The 21,140-nt window shown below is 43.6% G+C and overlaps 1 protein-coding gene across 8 annotated transcripts in view; it reads left to right on the forward strand.

The window, feature by feature from the left end:
- Positions 1-782: 782 nt before the first annotated feature.
- USP7 (ubiquitin specific peptidase 7) overlaps positions 783-21,140 on the forward strand; it is a 95,479-nt gene continuing 75,121 nt past the window's right edge. For 3 of the 8 annotated variants that reach the window (XM_076069849.1, XM_076069851.1, XM_076069852.1), the window contains exons 1-4: positions 783-1,181; positions 13,018-13,119; positions 18,166-18,364; positions 19,994-20,132. In XM_076069849.1, coding sequence (XP_075925964.1) covers positions 1,106-1,181; positions 13,018-13,119; positions 18,166-18,364; positions 19,994-20,132 — 516 coding nt within the window. In that variant the 5' untranslated portion in view covers positions 783-1,105. Of the gene's footprint in view, positions 1,182-5,067; positions 5,221-13,017; positions 13,120-18,165; positions 18,365-19,993; positions 20,133-21,140 lie in introns of those variants that run through there. The other 5 variants (XM_032961048.2, XM_076069854.1, XM_032961055.2 and 2 more) reach the window with 3 other exon arrangements.

Below are 21,140 nucleotides of genomic sequence, written 5' to 3' on the forward strand. Positions count from 1 at the left end.
CTTGTGTCGCGATCGAAACGTCATAGTTTATTGTTATTTTCTTTGAACTTATCTTACGTGACTTTACAGAAAGACCGAAGAATATGAATTCCTGCAGTCACAGAAGCTTTAAGTAAAAATCTGTACTGTATTTATCCTGGAGGTTCTGACGTTAGAACAACACGATATGAATGCAACATTTTGGAAAGGTAAACAAATCATTTAAACATATACTATATAAATACAACTTTACTATTTTTCATCTTACCGGGTAATGCCCACTGACTTATTTTTTCAGTAGCGAACTGCCACAAATGATAGCTCAACGAAGTGGCTTATTATTTGGAAATCCACAGCAACAAAATAATAATCTATATCTCAATGCATGTTTCTAAACGTAGAGGTGAAAACCCGCACGACCACGAGAAGAAAAAAATCCACGCGCCTATCCGCTGTAGGGAATGTAGAAGCACGCCGCTTATATGATGTAGGGAATGTAGCAGCACGCCGCCTATCCGCTATAGGGAATGTAGAAGCACGCCGCCTATCCTCTGTAGGGAATGTAGAGCTACGCCGCCTATCGGCTGTGAGGAATGTAGCAGCACGCCGCCTATCCGTTGTAGGGAATGTAGAACCACGCCGCCTATGCTCTGTAGGGGATGTAGAGCTACGCCGCCTATCGGCTGTCAGGAATGTAGCAGCAAGCCGCCTATCGGCTGTATGGAATGTGAGGCCTCGTCGCCCTATCCGCAATAGGAAATATAAAGCGTTTTCCGCCGCCGCCTATGCGCAGTGGGAAATCCAATGAGCGCGCCGCCGCCATTTTGTCAACGCCGCCTATGACAGCGGCGAGGAGGAGTGGGGGCAGAGGCGGCGTCCCATCACTCGCTCCGCGTTCCCTCAGCTACAGCAGCCACCATCGCCACAGCGAACAAGCAAGGCGTACACCTCCATTGCGTTTGTTAGCGGCACGTACGAACGCCACCCGCGATCCCTCCACCCCCGCTTTGCGAGAAACGGGGCCCGAGACCCGCGCGCAGACATTGGGCGAATAGCGAGCAAGTACGTACGAGTGTCCGTCCCCTCCAGGCACGCGTCCCCCTCCTCCCTGGCGCCAAGGAAGAGGATGAACAACTGCGTCAAGCTCGAGCAGCAGCAGCATGAGCAGCAGCTCAGCGAACCCGAGGAGATGGAGATGGAAGGTGAGTTGAGTGAGTGGGGGCCCCAGGTCTCCGTCACTGTTGGGCCCCACCATCATCATATCTTGAACGTCGGCGGCGCGGGCTTCGCGTGTCTGCGCGTGGCCGCGTTATCGGTTGTTTAGCCGTCGGGCGAGGTGGGGTTGTTTTTTTTAATTGTTGCACTTGCTGTGATGGTGCCGCTGGTAAGCTAATGCTGACCTCCCCCCCACTCCCCCGAGGGTTGTTTGGGCAGAAGGCGCGCGCGTTGGGGGGGGGTCGAGAGAGGCCGAGGCGGCGTGAGCGGCTGTAATGGCGGCGGCGTGCAAGGCGTGCAGCGTGCGGAGACTGTACACGCGGTGTGCGAGCCGTGTGTGGGCCGTGCGTGTCTTTGTTGTGTGTGTGTGTTGTGTCTGTGTGTGTCTCTCTCGTGTGTGTGCTGTGCTATATTTATGGATACTGTACGGCTGTTTTTGTGTGTGTTGTGTACTGTATGGTTAGCGTATACTGTACCTTGTTTGTTTTCTTTGTCCACTGTACACGTGCAGTTTCTTTGTACATTATTTACGTGCGTTGTATGCGTGTTTGTACTCGGTACGGTATAGTAACAATTTTAGAACGTTTTACTGTTTTAAGTTTGCGCTGGACGTATGCTTTGAGTGTGTACTTAGGCGTGCCCTGTGTTACTGCATTACGTACTGTATGTGTATATACTGTATGCGTGTAGACTTCGTTTAGATGTACTGTATTTGTCTGTCTAATCTGAGTGTGTACTATATGTGTGTGATAATGTGCGTACAGTACTGTGAGTGTATAATGTTGGTGTGTGAAAGTGGGTGTGTTACTGTTGGAGTGACTGGGGAGCGGTAGTGTAGGGGTTAGCGCGCCCGGCGACCCGAGTTCGATTTGTGGGTTGTGTGCTCACGGCCAACACCGGTGACGATTATCTGAACCGGTCCTGGGCCTCCCCTAGGTCGACTCGGTCTCAGATGAGTCCCCAGTGTGGTGTGTAAACATCGCCATTAGGGAGACAAAGGCGGCCGAGCGTGGTCCAGGACACCCCACCCCTTCCGTGTGCGGTGCCGGCCTTTATAAGTGCTCGCTTAAGCACTTGCCCCAACAGTCTGTTCCGGCTATACGGGGGATCTTTGTTTTTGTACCGACTGTGCGTGACTGTGTGTGTGTAAACATGTGTGTATGTGCCGGGGTACTACTACTGTGTCAAGGCCTCATGCGTGTGGGGTTTTTTGTCTAAGTGGCCTTATTTCTGTATTCGTTAATTTACGTGGGAGGTAATATGTATGTTTGTGCATATTTATGTGTGTATGGGTAGAGGTGAGCTTGTATGTATTTTGTCTGGTGTAGGTAGTGTGTGATAACTGGAAAGCTTAGGGATTTGTTAGACAGTGTGCGTGCCATGAGTGTGCATGTGAAAGTGTGTGCGAATGGGTGTCGTGTTTGTGCGGGCTTATACATATACAATGTGAGTTTTGTTGAGTGTGGTGTACGTGTGTTGGGGGTGTGCTCATGTGTGCGTGTTAGGTTATTTGTAGGTGAGACTATAGGTGAGTGAGTATATATGTTGGAGGAGTTTGTATGAGTGGCGAGATGTTCATTCCGCCGCTTGGTATGCAGGAAGTCGTGTGTTCGATCCCGACCTTGTAGATTTGGAGTTTGCATGTCTCGCTCCCTGTGGTCGTATGCAGTTTTCTCTGGATCCTCCGGTTTCTCCGTCCACATTTGAACTCGACTTGAGAGAGTATTTGGCTGCTATAAATTTCTACATGATACGCCACTTTGTTGAGCTTTCATTTGTGGCCAGGTCGCTTCTGAATAGTAGCTATATAGATCAATGGGCCTTACCTGGTAAAATGAAAAATAGTTAATAGTTTAGGATGTGATAAAGATGTCTGTGCCATCTGTGTGTACATGTCATTTATGTGGAGAGTGTTTTTGTGGGTTGTGTGAACCTGTGCCAATTAGGTGCTGATAACCACTTGCTACAACAATCTTTAAGATTATGTAGGGGTCTATGTGTGTAAGTGTTTGTGTACAGTATATGTATCTGTGTATATTCCTATCTCGCAGAAATCCCTTCCTGGTGTTTATTTGTAAAACGGATGACATGTCTGGCTTAACGCCCTAAATTGTACCATTAGCGCTGTTCGTTGTCAAGAGATACAAACTCTCGCTGGAATTGTGGGTCTCTGTTTCTTTATGTTTTAAATGTTCTTGTTTGTTCGCATGTATGTAGGTATGCCTTAATGAGCCTTTATGTACAATAAATAGTGTGTGGACTATTGAATGCAAAGATAGATATAATGTGACTATGAACACTTATAGGTGTGAGCGTCAGTGTGCATGAATGTGTGTTCATGTGTGTGTGGGTGTGTGGTGCTGGCCACCCACCCCCTCGTGCACCGTGCCGGCCTTCATAGGTGCTCGCTAACAGCACTTGCCCCAACAATCTGTTGAGGCTATACGGGGGATCTTTGTGTGTGTGTTGTGGGGAGCGGTAGTGTAGCGGTTAGCGAGCTACGCAATGAACCTGGCGACCCGAGTTCGATTACTGCACACGGCCAACGCCAGTGACGATTATCTGAACCGGTCATGGGCCTCCCCTTGGTCGACTCAGCCTAAAATGAGTACCTGTTGCGATGTGTAAACATCGCCACTGGGGAGACGAAAGCGGCCGGGCGTGGTGTTGGCCACCCACCCCCTCGTGTGCCGTCCCGGCCTTCATAGGTGCTCGCTAACACCGCTTGCCCCGACAGTCTGTTTAGGCTATACGGGGGGGGAGGGGGTCTTTGTTTTTGTGTGTGTTAGCGTGTGTGTGTTAGCGTGTGTGTGTTAGCGTGTGTGTGTTAGCGTGTGTGTGTTAGCGTGTGTGTGTTAGCGTGTGTGTGTTAGCGTGTGTGTGTTAGCGTGTGTGTGTTAGCGTGTGTGTGTGTTAGCGTGTGTGTGTGTTAGCGTGTGTGTGTGTTAGCGTGTGTGTGTGTTAGCGTGTGTGTGTGTTAGCGTGTGTGTGTTAGCGTGTGTGTGTTAGCGTGTGTGTGTTAGCGTGTGTGTGTTAGCGTGTGTGTGTGTTAGCGTGTGTGTGTGTTAGCGTGTGTGTGTGTTAGCGTGTGTGTGTGTTAGCGTGTGTGTGTTAGCGTGTGTGTGTGTTAGCGTGTGTGTGTGTTAGCGTGTGTGTGTGTTAGCGTGTGTGTGTGTTAGCGTGTGTGTGTGTTAGCGTGTGTGTGTGTGTTAGCGTGTGTGTGTGTGTTAGCGTGTGTGTGTGTTAGCGTGTGTGTGTGTGTTAGCGTGTGTGTGTGTGTTAGCGTGTGTGTGTGTGTTAGCGTGTGTGTGTGTGTTAGCGTGTGTGTGTGTTAGCGTGTGTGTGTGTGTGTTAGCGTGTGTGTGTGTGTTAGCGTGTGTGTGTGTTAGCGTGTGTGTGTGTTAGCGTGTGTGTGTGTTAGCGTGTGTGTGTGTTAGCGTGTGTGTGTGTTAGCGTGTGTGTGTGTTAGCGTGTGTGTGTGTTAGCGTGTGTGTGTGTTAGCGTGTGTGTGTGTTAGCGTGTGTGTGTGTTAGCGTGTGTGTGTGTTAGCGTGTGTGTGTGTTAGCGTGTGTGTGTGTTAGCGTGTGTGTGTGTTAGCGTGTGTGTGTGTTAGCGTGTGTGTGTGTTAGCGTGTGTGTGTGTTAGCGTGTGTGTGTGTTAGCGTGTGTGTGTGTTAGCGTGTGTGTGTGTTAGCGTGTGTGTGTGTTAGCGTGTGTGTTTTCCGGGCACGGCTCCCACGGTAGCTACTCCCTTGAGGCTTCACGCGCCACTGCAGGCCGCGGCGGTCTCCTCCCGCAGTCATTGATCAGATCATTGCTGCTGCCCCCCCTTCTCTCCATGCCGTGGGTGCTGTAGGGGATGGTGAGCCCCGGCTCAGTCCCCCGCCACCGTTTTTGTGAAACCGCTTGCGCTCGTGTTGTCGGCAGAGTGCGAATACGTGCCTTCTGCGTTCGACATCCAGCAATGGTTGTTATTCCCGTGCTGAGAGAATGGGAAAGCCGATTTGTGGCGCTAAAGAAGCTAATGGTGAGTGGCATCGTAATGGCGAGTGTGTCAGTGTGCAGATTGTGTCGCCTTTTTGAGGGTACATAGAGGCGGTAATGATGTAGCAATGCCGCTCGTGCGTGGAATTATTGCAGTGCAGGATTTTTAGAGGAAGTAATTTCCCCCACTGCGTGTTTGCTCTGTTGACATTCTGCTGTCAACAATTGCCACGACTGTTGCAAGAGCTTGTCTGCGAGTGGCGATTCTATAACCCGGAGAACCGGGGCCATCGTGTAGGTCACCACCTTTATTGACACCCTCAACGTAAAACTCCTTTGTGGGACACACCAACAGCCGAAGCTGTATGTACGTGTGGTGAACTTCTCCGTACATAGCCAAGCGTGCTAATCGGAGGTGCCAGGGGAAGGACAACAAGCTAAACGCAAAAAGCTTGGAGGTCAGGTGTTGAGTACAAGTGTTGTCGTAGGATGAGGCAAAAGTAAGGAAGTTATTGTGAGATGTGGCATCCTCAAGGACCTCTTCAATTAAATATTAAGTGCCTTGCCAGCGATCCTGAATAGGTGGGGGCGGCACGCATATGGATAGTGCTGTTCATTTGGGGAACACGACCTTCCCAAGATCCCCCGATAGCATTCCCGCTTGGGTTAAAATGTAAATTGTTGCTTTTTACATTTCAAGTTTGACCAGTCTTGTGTTTTTTTTGTCTATCATCGCACCATTTGTCCTAAATGCATGACCAACAACAGTTATTATCCCAGCTCTGACTCTCCTCTGGCTGGTGGAAGTTGCACCGCATATTTGAGCGGCTTTCGGTGTGAATGACGCGGTTGTATTGCTGTGACGCGACGTGTTGCCCTCTCTCAGTCGCTGCAGTGTGAAACTGGCCGCTAGAACTTTACTGCAGGCGGCAACAGACTGCATGTGCCAATGACGTGATGCCGATGGAAACATTATTCTAAGCTGGCTAACAATAATGCATGTGCAGACTATTTGTAATTTTAGGAACAAGTCCAAATATACCAGTTGTGGAATCTGGCCGTCTCTTCACAGTTGTACAGGCGCGTTATTGGTATGTGCATTGGTTTAATGATGCTCCGAAGCTGAGATATTTCATGAAGGGCAGAGATAAAAGGAAAATTAAACTGAATACTTTTTACTCGCGCATTTTATTTGACTCTAAAGGTTAATTTCTGGTCACTGGGGGTGAGTTGTTACCTTTTGCAAATATAGTGAGGAATTGGAATTAAAATCTTTTAATTGCATGTGTATACTATAAAGCATATTTTGTGTATTCTTGGTTCTTTCGGTAAAGTCACGTAGAAGGGAAATAATAAAATAATACAAATATAAAACAATTCAATTCTTACGACGTTTCGACTGCAACACAAGCAATCATCATCAGGTGCGAAAACCACAGCAAAGAAAGAACCAAGAATATGAATCCCTGCAGTCACGAAAGCTTTAAATCATATTTTGTGTGCCTAAAATGCAGACTGCAGTGATTGCTGTAAGTTACGTCTTCATTAGCATTTATCCAATGTGCAAGCACAGTATTGACAACTACGTTGTTGCGTTTGGGAGATCATTTAAAAAAACAGTTCTGTATGTACAATGTGCAATACAATATACATAGAACGTGTGCAGATGTGGGAGTAAGTAAGGGATTACCGAAGTTATAAGAGTTGCGCGTTTTATTAATGTGCATATGCGCATTTTGGGAACGGCAAAAAATAAACTTGTCGTTTGGGATATTTTCAGAAGGTTAAGAAGGAGGGGGGGGGGGGTAGTTATGGGATGCCATGAGGCAATAGGAAGTCACCTCACAAAATCGGTCATGAGCAGAGGAGATGAGGGCAGTCAGACAGGGGAAGAGTCTCCCGCATTGCAAAAACTATTAAACTATTTTCATTTCAATTGTTTTATTCTCATTCTACGTGACTTTACCCGAAAGAACCAAGAAGATATTTTCATTTCACCAGGTAAGGCCCACTGAGCTACGTAGCTCTTTTTCAGAAGCGACCTGCCTATCACAAATGATAGCTCAACGAAGTGGCTTCTTATCATGCAGAAATTTACATCAGCAGATACTCTTAAATAATCAGGACGCATGTTTTTCTAAATGTGAAGGTACAAACCGGAGGATCCGGAGATAAATCCATGTAACTACGGAGAGAACATGCAATCTCCAAATATACAGGCGTCAGGGTTGGGATCGAACTCACAACCTCCTGTATACCAGGCAAGGTAGTTAACATTTCGCCACCGTAAGTGGTAGGGAGCTCCACACAAGAGGCAGCAGTGACCTCGATATGACAGTACTACGAGTACAGTTGGACGTTTGATAAGCCATTTGTGATGCATAATAGGCCGATGAACAATGTAATCATCCCTGTTCGCCCTGGCAGAATGTTGTTTGTATATTGCATGCAACTGCCAAGTGAACATACGTGTGCAAATAGTAGCCATTGTAGTTGATAATTAATTTAATAATTAAGGATGGCCTTTGTATAATGTCCGGTATTGTCATTTGACACTATCGTTTTCCATAATGCAACGTTTTCATCATTGTTACCCGTTGCGAACACTTGTGTGACATCAACGATAGCTAGTATAAAAAAAACCAGGCACTGCATCGTTCAGTCATTTAATATTTTTATAGTAGCCATGATACGATGCATCGATTTAAATAGCCAGTTCATACACAAGGGGTTAAACTTCAGCTTGCCTTACTGGAACAAATGTGCGACAAGATAATATCGGTGATAAGTATGGAAAATAAGGCGGCGTCATTTGAATGAGGAAGTACGGTGACACATTGAGGGATAAATGGCTGTGCAACAGATTTCCAGTGGACACACAGGATCTGCTTCAAGTCTTCTTTGGCTGTCAAATATGTCATATTTAGATAGTCATGTTTTTTTCCGGACTGTCTTGCACAATGATATTTACAAGTAAATGTTAATACCTCAAATTGTGTACGTTTATAACAGAACCAGAAAGGTAATAATTTCGAGATGGGGCCCAATTCATAACAGTTTTGTAAGAGGAGGAAGATGGCAGTGGTAGACATGTGGAGTACCGGTAGTCCGTTCATCACGTAGGCTTATTATGTATAGTACCAGTAGTCCGTTCAACACGTAGGCTTATTATCTATAGTAATAGTAGTTCGTTCAACACGTAGGCTTATGTATAGTACCAGTAGTCCGTTCAACACGTAGGCTTATTATCTATAGTACCAGTAGTTTGTTCAACACGTAGGCTTATGTAAAGTACCAGTAGTCCGTTCAACACGTAGGCTTATTATGTATAGTACCAGTAGTCCGTTCAACATGTAGGCTTTATTATGTGTAGTACCAGTAGTCTGTTCAACACGTAGCCTTATGTATAGTACCAGTAGTCCGTTCAATACGTAGGCTTATTATCTATAGTACCAGTAGTCCCTTCAACATATAGGCTTATTATGTATAGTAGCAGTAGTCTGTTCAACACGTAGGCTTATGTATAGTACCAGTAATCCGTTCAACACGTAGGTTTATTATCTATAGTGCTGGTAGTGTTTACCTCGTGCGGCATGGTCAAAGAAACTGTCAAGAGGAAAAAAAAAATTGGGATTATATTATAAAGTCGGAAAATTCTTATTAAGATTGTATTACGCTTTCTAAAGTTGAAAGCGCAAATGCATTGAGTGTTGTTTGGTTGTGGCCAAGGGGGCATGATAACTGTTATAAAGATGACCCCATATGACTACAACTTTTTAGTATGAAGTTGTTGCTATTATTAAAACCAGCCAAATTAATCAAAGGGTTTCCGAAACTAAAACGATTCGTTCCCACGACCATTGCACACACATCTCCCTCCAGATAACAACATTACGTGTGACGTCACACATGTGCCATTTAATGTCTCGTGCTGCTTTAATTGTAATGTCATTGATCAAATGCTTCCAAGGACAAACACACGTTGAAAATAATTTCAGAATCCAAGCATGCATAATTTTCTTTATTGTATATTTTTGTTATTATCTTCAACCCTCCCCCGCCCTCAATTTGATCACAATTGTACGTTTGGTCTCATGTCTTGAAAAAATGTCCTTCAGGATTTTTTTTGCACAACATTGTTAAAGACTCTGCAGAACCAAATATCACAGATCTACTTCTGAGATGCCTCCAAGTGACCTCTTCGACAAGATGAAGGGTAGTACTTTCCCACCTGCCCTGCTCCTGAAAGTAATGTTTGTTGCATGACAATGAAACTGATCGTTTTTGTTAAATACAGAACAACATTTTACATGATGGAATTTTTTGCATGGTTTTTGGTCATTGGGATGAGACCTCGTTGCATTTGAGAAGTTAATCACAAGCCACTGCCTGGATTTAAGCCAAGGATCTCAGCCTTGCCTGCCCAGTTGCCGTGTCTAGTTTATCGGATATTTTTAGGGACTGGTGGACCACAAAACAAGAAAGTAAGATTTAGCCAACCCACAATGTGAGTAAGGTAATAGTTTACTTTAAGATAATGTGTAAACTGTCCGTTGAGCACATGCTTACTGCATATTTTATGTTTTTTACGATTAGCTCACTGTCCCATTGGAGTGATCGTTTCACTGTCGGATGCACTGTACTGGACGCTTTTTACATGTCTGTTCATTGTAAAAGAGATATGGCAGAGTAGGGTCCTCCGGTTTTACCCACCACATTTAGAAACACGCGTTTAGAATATTTGGCTGCTATAAATTTCCACGTGATGATAAACCACTTTGTTGAGCTATTATTTGTGGCCAGGTCGCTTGTGAAGAAGAGCTATCTAGCTCAGTGGGCATTACCTGGTAAAATAATGAATATTTTTTTTCCGTAACTTGGGCTGTTTGTCTTTGCTGAATTTACAGACATTAAGGAACGGCAATATGATGCCTCCAAAGACTACCTTTGTTTACGTTTGGTAAACAGTCCCCCCCCCCCCTTATACAAATGGTGGACAGTGCCGCCTTATAACATGTGGTATTGTCTGTAAACGGTAGTTCTCAAATTGTATCCTGCAAGGAAGTTTTGACCTGTAGATGAATATGTAAGTGGTAGCTGTTATTAACGCTGTAGAATTCATAGCGGCTGTGGTTTTTTATTTTAAAAACTATGCACTGCATTTTTAGACACTGTCTTCCCATACGTGTTTATTTACAGCAGTTCTACTGCTGTATCTTTCCACCTGATGACGATTGCTTGTGTTGCGATCGAAACGTCGTAATTGATAAAAAAAATTCTACCTATGTGACTTTACAGAAAGAACCAAGGAGTATAGAACAATGCTTGCTGGATTCGCTTCCGTAAAACATAAAATAAAGAATTTATAATCCCACAGTTAAGATTACCAGTAATTAGTATATCTCAGATTGATACAATTGCATCAGGTAATTAATTTGGAGATGATTTTCCTTCAATCGTTTTATGTGATCAATGTAATGGGAGTAATTGTAAAACCGTGTCTTGCTTTATTCCTGGCATGACCATGCCAAAACACCTTTTATAATTATCGGTCCACCTGCAGTCCCCCGGATAGCCATGTTGTTGGCAACATGCTTTTGTTTGTAGATGTTGCTGTTTTCTTCTCAAGTTTCCCTGGGGCTGCACTGTTTTACCATGCGGTGTTGCCTTCCAACCCTTTAATACTTCTAGTGGAAACTGTTCACAGGATACTTTTGTTAAAGCGTTTCACTGCGTAGTTAATTGCTACCTTTTCTGATTGAAAATATATGATGTACAGTGAGGGAAAAAAGTATTTGATCCCCTGTTGATTTTGTACGTTTGCCCACTGACAAAGAAATGCTCTGTCTAAAATTTTAATGGTAGGTTTATTTGAACAGTGAGAGACAGAATAACAAGGAAAATACAGAAAAACGCATGTCAAAAATGTTATAAATGTATTTGCATTTTAATGAGGGAAATAAGACCCCTTCTCAATCAGAAAGATTTCTGGCTCCCAGGTGTCTTTTATACAGGTAACAAGCTGAGATTAGGAGCACTCCCTTTCAGAGTGTGCTCCTAATCTCAGCTCGTTACCTGTATAAAAGACACCTGTCCACAGAATCAATCAGATTCCAAACTCTCCACCATGGCCAAGACCAAAGAGCTCTCCAAGGATGTCAGGGACAAGATTGCAGACCTACACAAGGCTGGAATGGGCTACAAGACCATTGACAAGAAGGTGACAAGAGTTGGTGCGATTATTCGCAAATGGAAGAAACACAAAAGAACTGTCAATCTCCCTCGGCCTGGGGCTCCATGCAAGATCTCACCTCGTGGAGTTGCAATGATCATGAGAACGGTGAGGAATCAGCCCAGAACTACACGAGAGGATCTTGTCAATGATCTCAAGGGAGCTGGGACCATAGTTACCAAGAAAACAATTGGTAACACACTACGCCGTGAAGGACTGAAATCCTGCAGGACCCGCAAGGTCCCCCTACTCAAGAAAGCACATATACATGCCTGTCTGAAGTTTGCCAATTAACATCTGAATGATTCAGAGGACAACTGGGTGAAAGTGTTGTGGTCAGATGAGACCAAAATGGAGCTCTTTGGCATCAACTCAACTCGCCGTGTTTGGAGGAGGAGGAATGCTGCCTATGACCCCAAGAACACCATCCCCACCGTCAAGCATGGAGGTGGAAACATGCTTTGGGGGTGTTTTTCTGCTAAGGGGACAGGACAACTTCACCGCATCAAAGGGACGATGGACGGGGCCATGTACCGTCAAATCTTGGGTGAGAACCTCCTTCCCTCAGCCAGGGCATTGAAAATGGGTGGTGGATGGGTATTCCAGCATGACAATGACCAAAAACACATGGCCAAGTCAACAAAGGAGTGGCTCAAGAGGAAGCACATTAAGGTCCTGGAGTGGCCTAGCCAGTCTCCAGACCTTAACCCCATTAGAAAATCTGTGGAGGGAGCTGAAGGTTCGAGTTGTCAAACGTCAGCCTCGAAACCTTAATGACTTGGAGAAGATCTGCAAAGAGGAGTGGGACAAAATCCCTCCTGAGATGTGTGCAAACCTAGTGGCCACCTACAAGAAACGTCTGACCTCTGTGATTGCCAACAAGGGTTTTGCCACCAAGTACTAAATCATGTTTTGCAGAGGGGTCAAATACTTATTTCCCTCATTAAAATGCAGGTCAAATTCTAACATTTTTGATATGCGTTTTTCTGGATTTTTTTGTTGTTATTCTGTCTCTCACTGTTCAAAAAAACCTACCATTAAAATTATAGACTGATCATTTCTTTGTCAGTGGGCAAACGTACAAAATCAGCAGGGGATCAAATACTTTTTTCCCTCACTATTGTGGATTTATTTTTTTCTAAAGATAATAATAAAAAATAATCTGTTTCACCACATAACGATACAATAAAATAACCTTTGGCCCCCTGTAGGCTGCGGTGACCAAGGTTTTCCCACAGTTTGTTAAAAGCAATAAGACATCTGGACTGTTTTCGGTTCTGTGGTTCTCATCGGCAGTGTGACCTGTTAAGAAAATGCTGCTGGGCTAGCTTGACATACAATTTGAACGTGTATACTTTTATTTTATTTACATTTAGTGATTTGCTTATCTTTCCTATACAGTGCACTCCTTTCGTTTTTTGTAACTTGTTATAACCCTGTGCCCCAACTGAACATCTGTGAAAAAGAGCTTCAGAGCTCATGGGATTTCTGCAGGGTAAATAAATATTCTGAACAACTGTAGTGGCTGTTTTAGCACAGTAAAAATTGTACAAAATGTGGCGTGTCCCGCTGTGGTGCTCCGTCCATAACAAGCTGCCTTTAATTCAGCAGGTGCAGAGGAAGCGCAGCACGATGCTCCCACTCCCATCGTCAATGGTAATGTAATTCCGGAAGATGGAAATGGCATCAAAGATGCGGAGATGGAGGAAGGTAAAGTGGCGCTGGCCATCCCACACCATTTCTCGGCACTTGAGACTGTCAACGATTGTCCCCCACCCCCGAATAATGAATCGTCAGTGGATTGTGACGATTCTGGGTTGTTGAGCTTTGACCACAGAAGCTATAACTTCCCTCTTTGCCTATAGTGGTGAATGTGGCATCTCTTAGCTGCAGGGTTTTACGGGAACCCATGAAATACGAAATATGTTATTCGGCCGTGCGCATTATCTGCACATTGACGTTTAAGCATACTCTGCTTTGGTCTAAGAGGTTGCGCGGTGCTGCAACATGGCGCTCTATCATTAGCTTGAGTCTCCACGCGATGAATCTGGTTGAAGAGGAGAGAACTCTGGTTTTTTGTCCATGTTAGGTGGGCAACGTCGAATGTAGTGCTTATTGAATTAGTGTCACACTCAAACACTTAGAGCCATACTTAGGCAGAGCAATGTACTTATCAAATTAATAACAGTACAAGTTGGCAAGACAGTTCTTCAAGGGGGGGGGGAGGAATGTGTTATGGGATTTAATTGGGCAAATAAGTATATGTACGAAAATGCGTAAACTCATATTAAAAGATCCTCCGTATAGCCTTAGACTGTAGGGACAAGTGCTGTTAGCAAGCACCTATGAAGGCTAGAATGGTACATAAGGGGGTGGGTGGCGAGCACTACGCCCGACTGCCTTTGTCCCCCCAGTGGCGATGTTTATGCACCGCACTAGGTACTCATTTGGGGCTGAGTCGACCTAGGGGAGGCCCAGGGCAGGTTCGGATAATCGTCATTGGTTTTGGCCGTGAGTGGGAATCCAACCTGGGTGGCCAGGTTCATAGCGCAGCGCGCTAACCGCTACACTACTATATATATACACACATTGGGGGCACTCTAACTCAAAATCTAATGCGCGTGCATTAATATTGCTGATAAGTGTTTAAGGTTTTAAATATCTGCAGTGTTTGGTTGCCAATTTTGCCCAAAAAAGTAAACGGAGCTGGAAATTGACTTTTGGTAGCTTCCATTTCAGTTTAATAGCAATTATTTGAGACGTTTTGTTATTTTGCTTATTCCCTGGGCATAGTAAAAAATATGCCTCTTGGCTCTTAGAAATTAGAGAGCGGCACAATTTTGGCAGATGTTATTGGCGAGATATTCGTGGCACGTGGATGGCTCTTTGTGTCGGTTTTCTCAAAACTCTACGCGTTATTGGAGAAGAAAATAATTGTACAAAAATTAGCACAAAAAGAAAACGTCGCAAATATTTACTTTTACCAAAGTGGCAGCTTTGTGTTTTGAGATTCCGTGACATTTTTATTATCACGGTTTTTGAGCACAGGCTTCAAATGGCCCAACATTCCAAGTGGCCAGCAACTAATGGAATCAAGTAAAGTTGTCGGATTCAAGCTAATACACATTTTGTGAACTGAGAAACATAAGAACTTAGGAAAAGAGACAATGAGAGCCAATGTAACATTCTAACCTACGCCCACTGGACATCTGTAAAAAAGAGACATAGCTTAGTGGGCCTTACCCAGTTAAATACAAAATAGGAATAGATGTGAGCCCCACGGCCACCCTTCGAGAGCAGCCTTCCCCACTCCTCAGCTCCCCGAGCCACCCGCTGTGGGATGTTGCCACCGCTCGCTGTGGTGGTAGTGGCCCTGCTGCATATTCAATCGTGTCACGTGCTCGGCTCAGCAAAGCAATGCTGGACATACGTGCAAGCATTGTACATCTGCAAAACAGGACTTAGCTGCTGACAGTTCCACGTAGGGTTGGCTGTGACATCCTATCTTCCTCGCGTTGCTACATCGAGCCTGTGTTTGGCTGCTGGTAAATGTGTAGAATGGTCCACTTTACCAGTGTTCGGTAGACGTGGCCAGAACATCGCTTTTTTGGCTGGGATGTCCCAACAGAGACGAGCACCGCCAGTTTATATCTGATCTCATCAAGGAGCATAAACCATGACGCGAAATTCCGTTCATCCTTGCAGCGGTTTTTGGCTAGCCATCGAACAAAGATGGTCACTGCATCGCGTGCTTTCAGATGCGTTCCTGCGCCCATCTGGAACGCTCTTCCAATATTAGGAAGCCACTGGCGCGCTATGCACTTTTAAATCTAGATTGAAAACTCTTTTCTTCAGAACTGCTTTTTGTGCTTAGTTTGTTGTCCTTCCCCCGCACCTCCGACCGCACCTCCGATTAGCACGGTTGGCTACGTACAGTGAGAAAGACATTCATACATGCAAATTAAATGTGGCTTGTGAAATAAGTCAGTGCTTTGACATACATGAACTGCATGAACAATCACCATCCTAGCATACATTAAAAAGTCAGTCTGATTGTTCGTCACCTTTGTACTATGAGCATTTCTTCCGAATCAAGAAATGTGGACACATTATTCTGTCTGAGGTAGTCTTAATCAGTTGACAGTAAAAGCTACTTTATGAAATAGAGCCAGTTACAACTTTGAGTCTCATCAGCAGAGCCAACAAAAACCCTTATTGAACAAATTCTGCTGTTGCCAGTTATCAAGAGAGGTTAGTTGTCTTACTCCTGGACTCCCGTGCTTCTGGTCTTAAAATTGTTACAACCAAATGTTGATAAAGCAGAGTATAAGCCACAACCCCAGTGTGTGTTCCAGACTGGGTTTACGTATTCTCAAGTTTCTAACTCAAGGCACGAACGCCAATTCGTGAGTGGCACAATAACGCCTCTAAAATAGTTCTTGGAGCAATTTCAGATGTGTTAAGCATGCATAAATCTTGTCATCTGATTTAATGCTGTTTAAAGAAACAACCACGCTATAGTGGAAGAGGTTTGTTTTGCTGAAACAATAGTGATATGTTTTTCCTGTGACAACCAAAAAGCTGTCACTTTTAAGGGTACTTGGGTTAATTGTGTGTTTTAATCTCATTTGGGGTTGTGTTGAGTTGTTTTGTGAAGCAGTGATGTCATGGCCACTGCCTTTTCAGGGCTGTCCCTGTAGGCACGCTCATAAATGGGGCTGTCTCGTGGCTGAGATGGCCAATACTGTCCTGGGATAGATAGCTTTTGATGCTATAAATAATAGACAATGGTTTGCTCCACCACCAAAAGATTAAATATAGTAACGTTTAAGTCTGTCAACCCGTAGGACCTCTGGATCAGTGATTTCAAGCGGCTTTGTTCAAGTGAGCAAACCCTATAACTAGTTTTATCGAGATGCCGTCATGAATGCTTATATTCTGGCACATCTAAATGTTATTTTTGATTTTTATAGTAGTGTTGTTTATTATTTTTTTATCCCACTAGGCGTAATACAATAGTTTGCACAATCCTGCTTTTGAATCCATGGATCCGCCTCAGACATGTCTGCGATGTGTGGCCTGGTTGCAACCCAGGCACGTCACCTGTCTGGTCCACTCTGCATTGGTCACGCATACGGCGTATGGCTCTCTCGAGACTCGAGAGACCGCATACTCAATGGCGCTTACATTGTTTTAGATTCATTTTTAGTGTTTGAGCCTTAAAGGCACTGGTATAAAATTCATTACGAGCATTATTTGGTTTCATACTGAGCAGATCATTCCCGAAATATTTTTTATCGTGATTGTTTAAGCTTACAATGATGAGGTCTACATTTTGCACGTAATATTATTGAGATTTCTATTGTTTCTTTCAAAGTACATAATTCCCGTCGGAAACTCCTTATTCCCATCCAAAACTCTAAAGCAGGTCTGTTATTTTGTGCTCCTAAGTTCATTTCATCTGTCCCATGGCTTCAAATGTTCATCTGTCCTCTCTCTCATCTCTTCTGAATACATCACAATCATCTCTCTTTTGTCTTTTCTGAATGCATCTCTTAAATATAATCTCTCCTACCTCTTATGCCTTCTAAATATACCCCTTTTATATTTCGATTTAAAGCTTTTGTGACTGCAATGATTCATCTTCTTTGGTTCTTTCGGTAAAGTCACGTAGAATGAGAATAAAATAATAAATTGATAAAATAAAATAACACAGTAATATTCTCACGACGTTTCGGCCACAACACAAGCGGCCTTCATCAGGTGAAGGGGCGAGACTGTCTGGTAGGACAGCGCTGGAGTGAAAGAGCCACGTTCAGATCACTGCCTTTAAGCTGTATGAGAGGAACAAAGCGCCTTGACAAAGGAATTAGCATATAATTTAGCATTGAAATGGCTGAATGATTAGCTTGTGACTGGTCACAGAAATAGCTATGTTAAAAGTTAAAGCATACACATCCGCAGAGGCACCCATTGTTAAAGGAATTAGCATAGAATTTAGCATTGAAATAGCTAAGTTAAGGCATACACATCCGCAGAGGCACCCCTTGACAATGGAATTAGCATAGAATTTAGCATTGAAATAGCTGAGTGATTAGCTTGTAACTGCTGCAGAAATAGCTACGTTAAAGTCAGAGCATACACATTCACCGAGGCACTTAGTACAAATCAAACAGGAGAATTTAGCATTGAAATAACTAGGCGAATTTAGCATTGAAATAACTGAGTGATTAGCTAGTGACTGGTCACAGAAATGACTGCACATCTGAGCTATTCACAGTACTATATAGTGAACCAATAAAAACTAAAATATAAATTACCTTCATGTTATGAATAAACTCTATATTCTCCAATCAGCTAAGCTACCAACAATAAGTCGTTATATATCACAATGCTATATGGTGAGAAAATGGGTGGATTCTTACCCTCAATTTATCTCTGTCATTATAAATGCATCGATCTCCTGTCTGTCTTTTCTTCTGGATTATCTCTAACCTGTATAGCGCTCATGACATATCTCGAATATGCATGCATCTGTTTCCTTTAACTTGCAACATAATGTAATAAAAATGGAATGTCTGATACACGACTCTTGGTACGTTAGTCAATTTGGCACTTGGCAGGAAGTTTGGACAGCCCTGCTTTTAAAGGTTTTTTTTTTCTATCTACATGTTTTACAGATGATGCTAAAGGTTTTCATGCACCGCCTTAAAATGGTCATTAGCTGCAGCTTGACAAAAAATGTTTCCTTTGCAGATACAAGCTGGAGATCCGAGGCCACGTTCCGGTTTACCGTGGAGCAGTTCGGCACGTTATCAGACACGGTGCTGAGCTCGGCTTATTATGTGCGCAACCTGCCGTGGAAGATCATGGTGATGCCACGTACCCACCAGGAGAGGCCAAACCAGAAGACTTTGGGCTTTTTCCTGCAGTGCAATGCAGAATCTGAGTCCACGTAAGCAGATTTTTTTGTATTGTTTTAAAATAAGGTCTCTTTTGTTTGGCTTCCACAAATATAAGTGCAAAAAAAGACAGTGTTTGTAAATGTTTTCATGCTCCTCTTGTGAAATTGGGGTAACGTTTATTGGGGTTTCCGGCAACATGTTTGTATTTTGGTAAAGATTTAAGAAAAGGTGTCGTAAGAAAACTTGAATAATAGAAGCGGCCGATTGAGGAAAAGTTCATGATTGTAACAATAATAAAATATGAACAAGACTACACCTTCCCCCTGGACTGTCCTTTCTACCTTTCCCTTTCACCCTATGGGGCTGCCAATGTTGATCTGTAAATACATTATTTGAAACTTCCTGAATCACATTACTTGGCCTCGTGTACACCTTAATGATATTTTTGGCGCAAGTTATACGTGTGATTTTTGGACATCACTTAGTAATTACCAACGTAATGCGAGCTTTGCTCATGTCACTACATGCCTCGGTCTCTTGTATTAAGGCTGACTGGGTGACGTGACACTCGCCTGATCCTCACCTTAAACTCGCCTGGCACTTGTCATCTGATAGTATTCACTACTCTCCACAACGCTAACCAGACACTCACCAACTCACCTAATCCTCACACTCGGCACTCGCCTAATGGTGAATAGACTTTCACTTCTCGCCTAACCTCTCTCACCACTTTAACCACTCGACATTCACGACTGAGCATGCACCAGACATGTTCATCAGACACGACGGACCACTCGCCATGCACCACACTCGGCAAATGACAAACTAACACCTGGGAGCATCAAGTCAACTCTTTACTGAAGCTAAACTATTTTTATTCAGAGGCGACCTGGCCACAAATGGTAGCTCAATGAGAAGTGGCTTATCACATGGAAATGTATGGCTGCCAAATAACCTAAATGCAAGTTTCTAAATGTGGAGCGGAAAACTGGAGGACTCGTAAAAAATCTACAGGACCACAGGGAGCGAGACGCAAACTCCAAATGTACAGGTGTCAGGGTCGGGATTGAACCCACGATCTCCCGTATACCAGGCAAGGCAGATAACATCTCGCAAGCAGCTCCCCAACCAGAAACATTGCATTTATTACTTTACTAAAGCAAGTGTCCTTTCTTCCACCTGCTCTGAACACCTTAATTTGACCACACCTCCAGTGGTCCAGGATTTGCCAGGAACTTCATATGCAGCCAATTGAGGGACGCACGCCACGGTTTATTGGTACTGTTGCTATTTTATTGTTACGTGTTAAATCCCGTGTGCGCTTTTGTTGATTGGTTATAACCATCAGATATTTCTGCATCACACGTTTTCGGATGTGCTTCTGCGACCCTCTGGAACGCGCTCTTCCTTCCGATATTAGGAAGCCACTGGAGCTGTGCACTTTTAAATCTAGATTGAAAACTCATTCCTTTAAAACTGATTTTTTGTGTTTAGCTTATTCCTTCCTCTGCAACTCCAATTAGAATGATTGGCTACGTACAGTGCGAAAGAGGTTTATAATACATAACACGACACTTCAAAATAGAGTGCGCATACTGTATGGTACATGATTCAATGTTTACATTTTTCCTGTTTTGTTTCTTGCAATGATGACATGAGTGTCGTGGTTTTTTTTTTAGGTCATGGTCTTGTAATGCCCAAGCAGTGTTGAAGGTGATCAACGTGAAAGATGAAGAGAAGTCTTTTACCCGTAAAATCAGCCACCTCTTTTTCCACAAAGAGAATGACTGGGGTTACTCAAGCTTTATCCCTTTTAATGTGAGTACTCGCCACACCTGGTAAACCCCCCTGCACCACCCATGGCCTCACAGTTCACTTTTAAGCCCATCACACACATGCTCATTGTAATATAACGTTCATTCTTAATGGAAAATTTAAACCTTACGAATTGTACAACAGTTATTTAATCTGCACCAGCTGAAACCATTAGTGTCGAACCAAATTACGTGTCTGAAAAATCCAGAGAAGCTGAATTTTAAGTCCAAATTGATATTAACTCTACGTGAAGCCATGTTTAAAAATTCCAAACCCTTATTACTGATGGACATGTAAGCTCGTGTTTTTTAATGCAAATTCCCACTTGAGAAATGGAAAGTACAGCTGTAAATCACTAAACTTCTCGGCCTGTGTTCAGCAGTGAACGTGGACCACATCTGACTGTAATCCATTGGAATTAGATGACTTGTACTGTTTTTGCTCTAACTGCAAAGTTACCCGAGACACTTAATCACCAGTAATTGAGTGTGCGTGGCCATTGATTGTAAGTGCAATAAAACGAGCAACTGCTTCTATGGCAAAAGCTGCGGTAGAAGTAGTTATGAATCCCACGTTGCAAACAATATCGCACAACTCCATTTCACTTATTTTCAAGAGGCACACTATTCCACATTGGCTTAGCCTATATTTAATTTAGTATTGGGATTTAGGTGAAATTGGTTTACTATTTTATCTTGTAAGCTTTTTTTTTTCAAATGTAGACCCGTGATTTTTCTGTTTATTTGTGAGATTGTCTTTATGAATGTCTGCAATAATATTTATAATGTCCTTTATATATAAGGTGCACCATGATTTGGATGTGTATATCATCTAAAGACAACTCTGTTTAGCCATGTAAGGCTGAGAGCGGGTGTGTGTTAGTTTTGATGCTATGTTGGGACTTTTTTCACATCTCATTGTATGAATGTGCTCATTTCCACATTTCCTGTGCATATGTCTGAGACTTAGAGTAGTTGCCTATAAATACAGAGTTTCAGTCCTTTCGTTATC

The sequence above is a fragment of the Petromyzon marinus genome, chromosome 26 (assembly GCF_048934315.1).
Source record: "Petromyzon marinus isolate PM22_M1 ecotype Great Lakes invasive population chromosome 26, UKy_Petmar_22M1.pri1.0, whole genome shotgun sequence".
Lineage (NCBI taxonomy): Eukaryota > Metazoa > Chordata > Hyperoartia > Petromyzontiformes > Petromyzontidae > Petromyzon > Petromyzon marinus.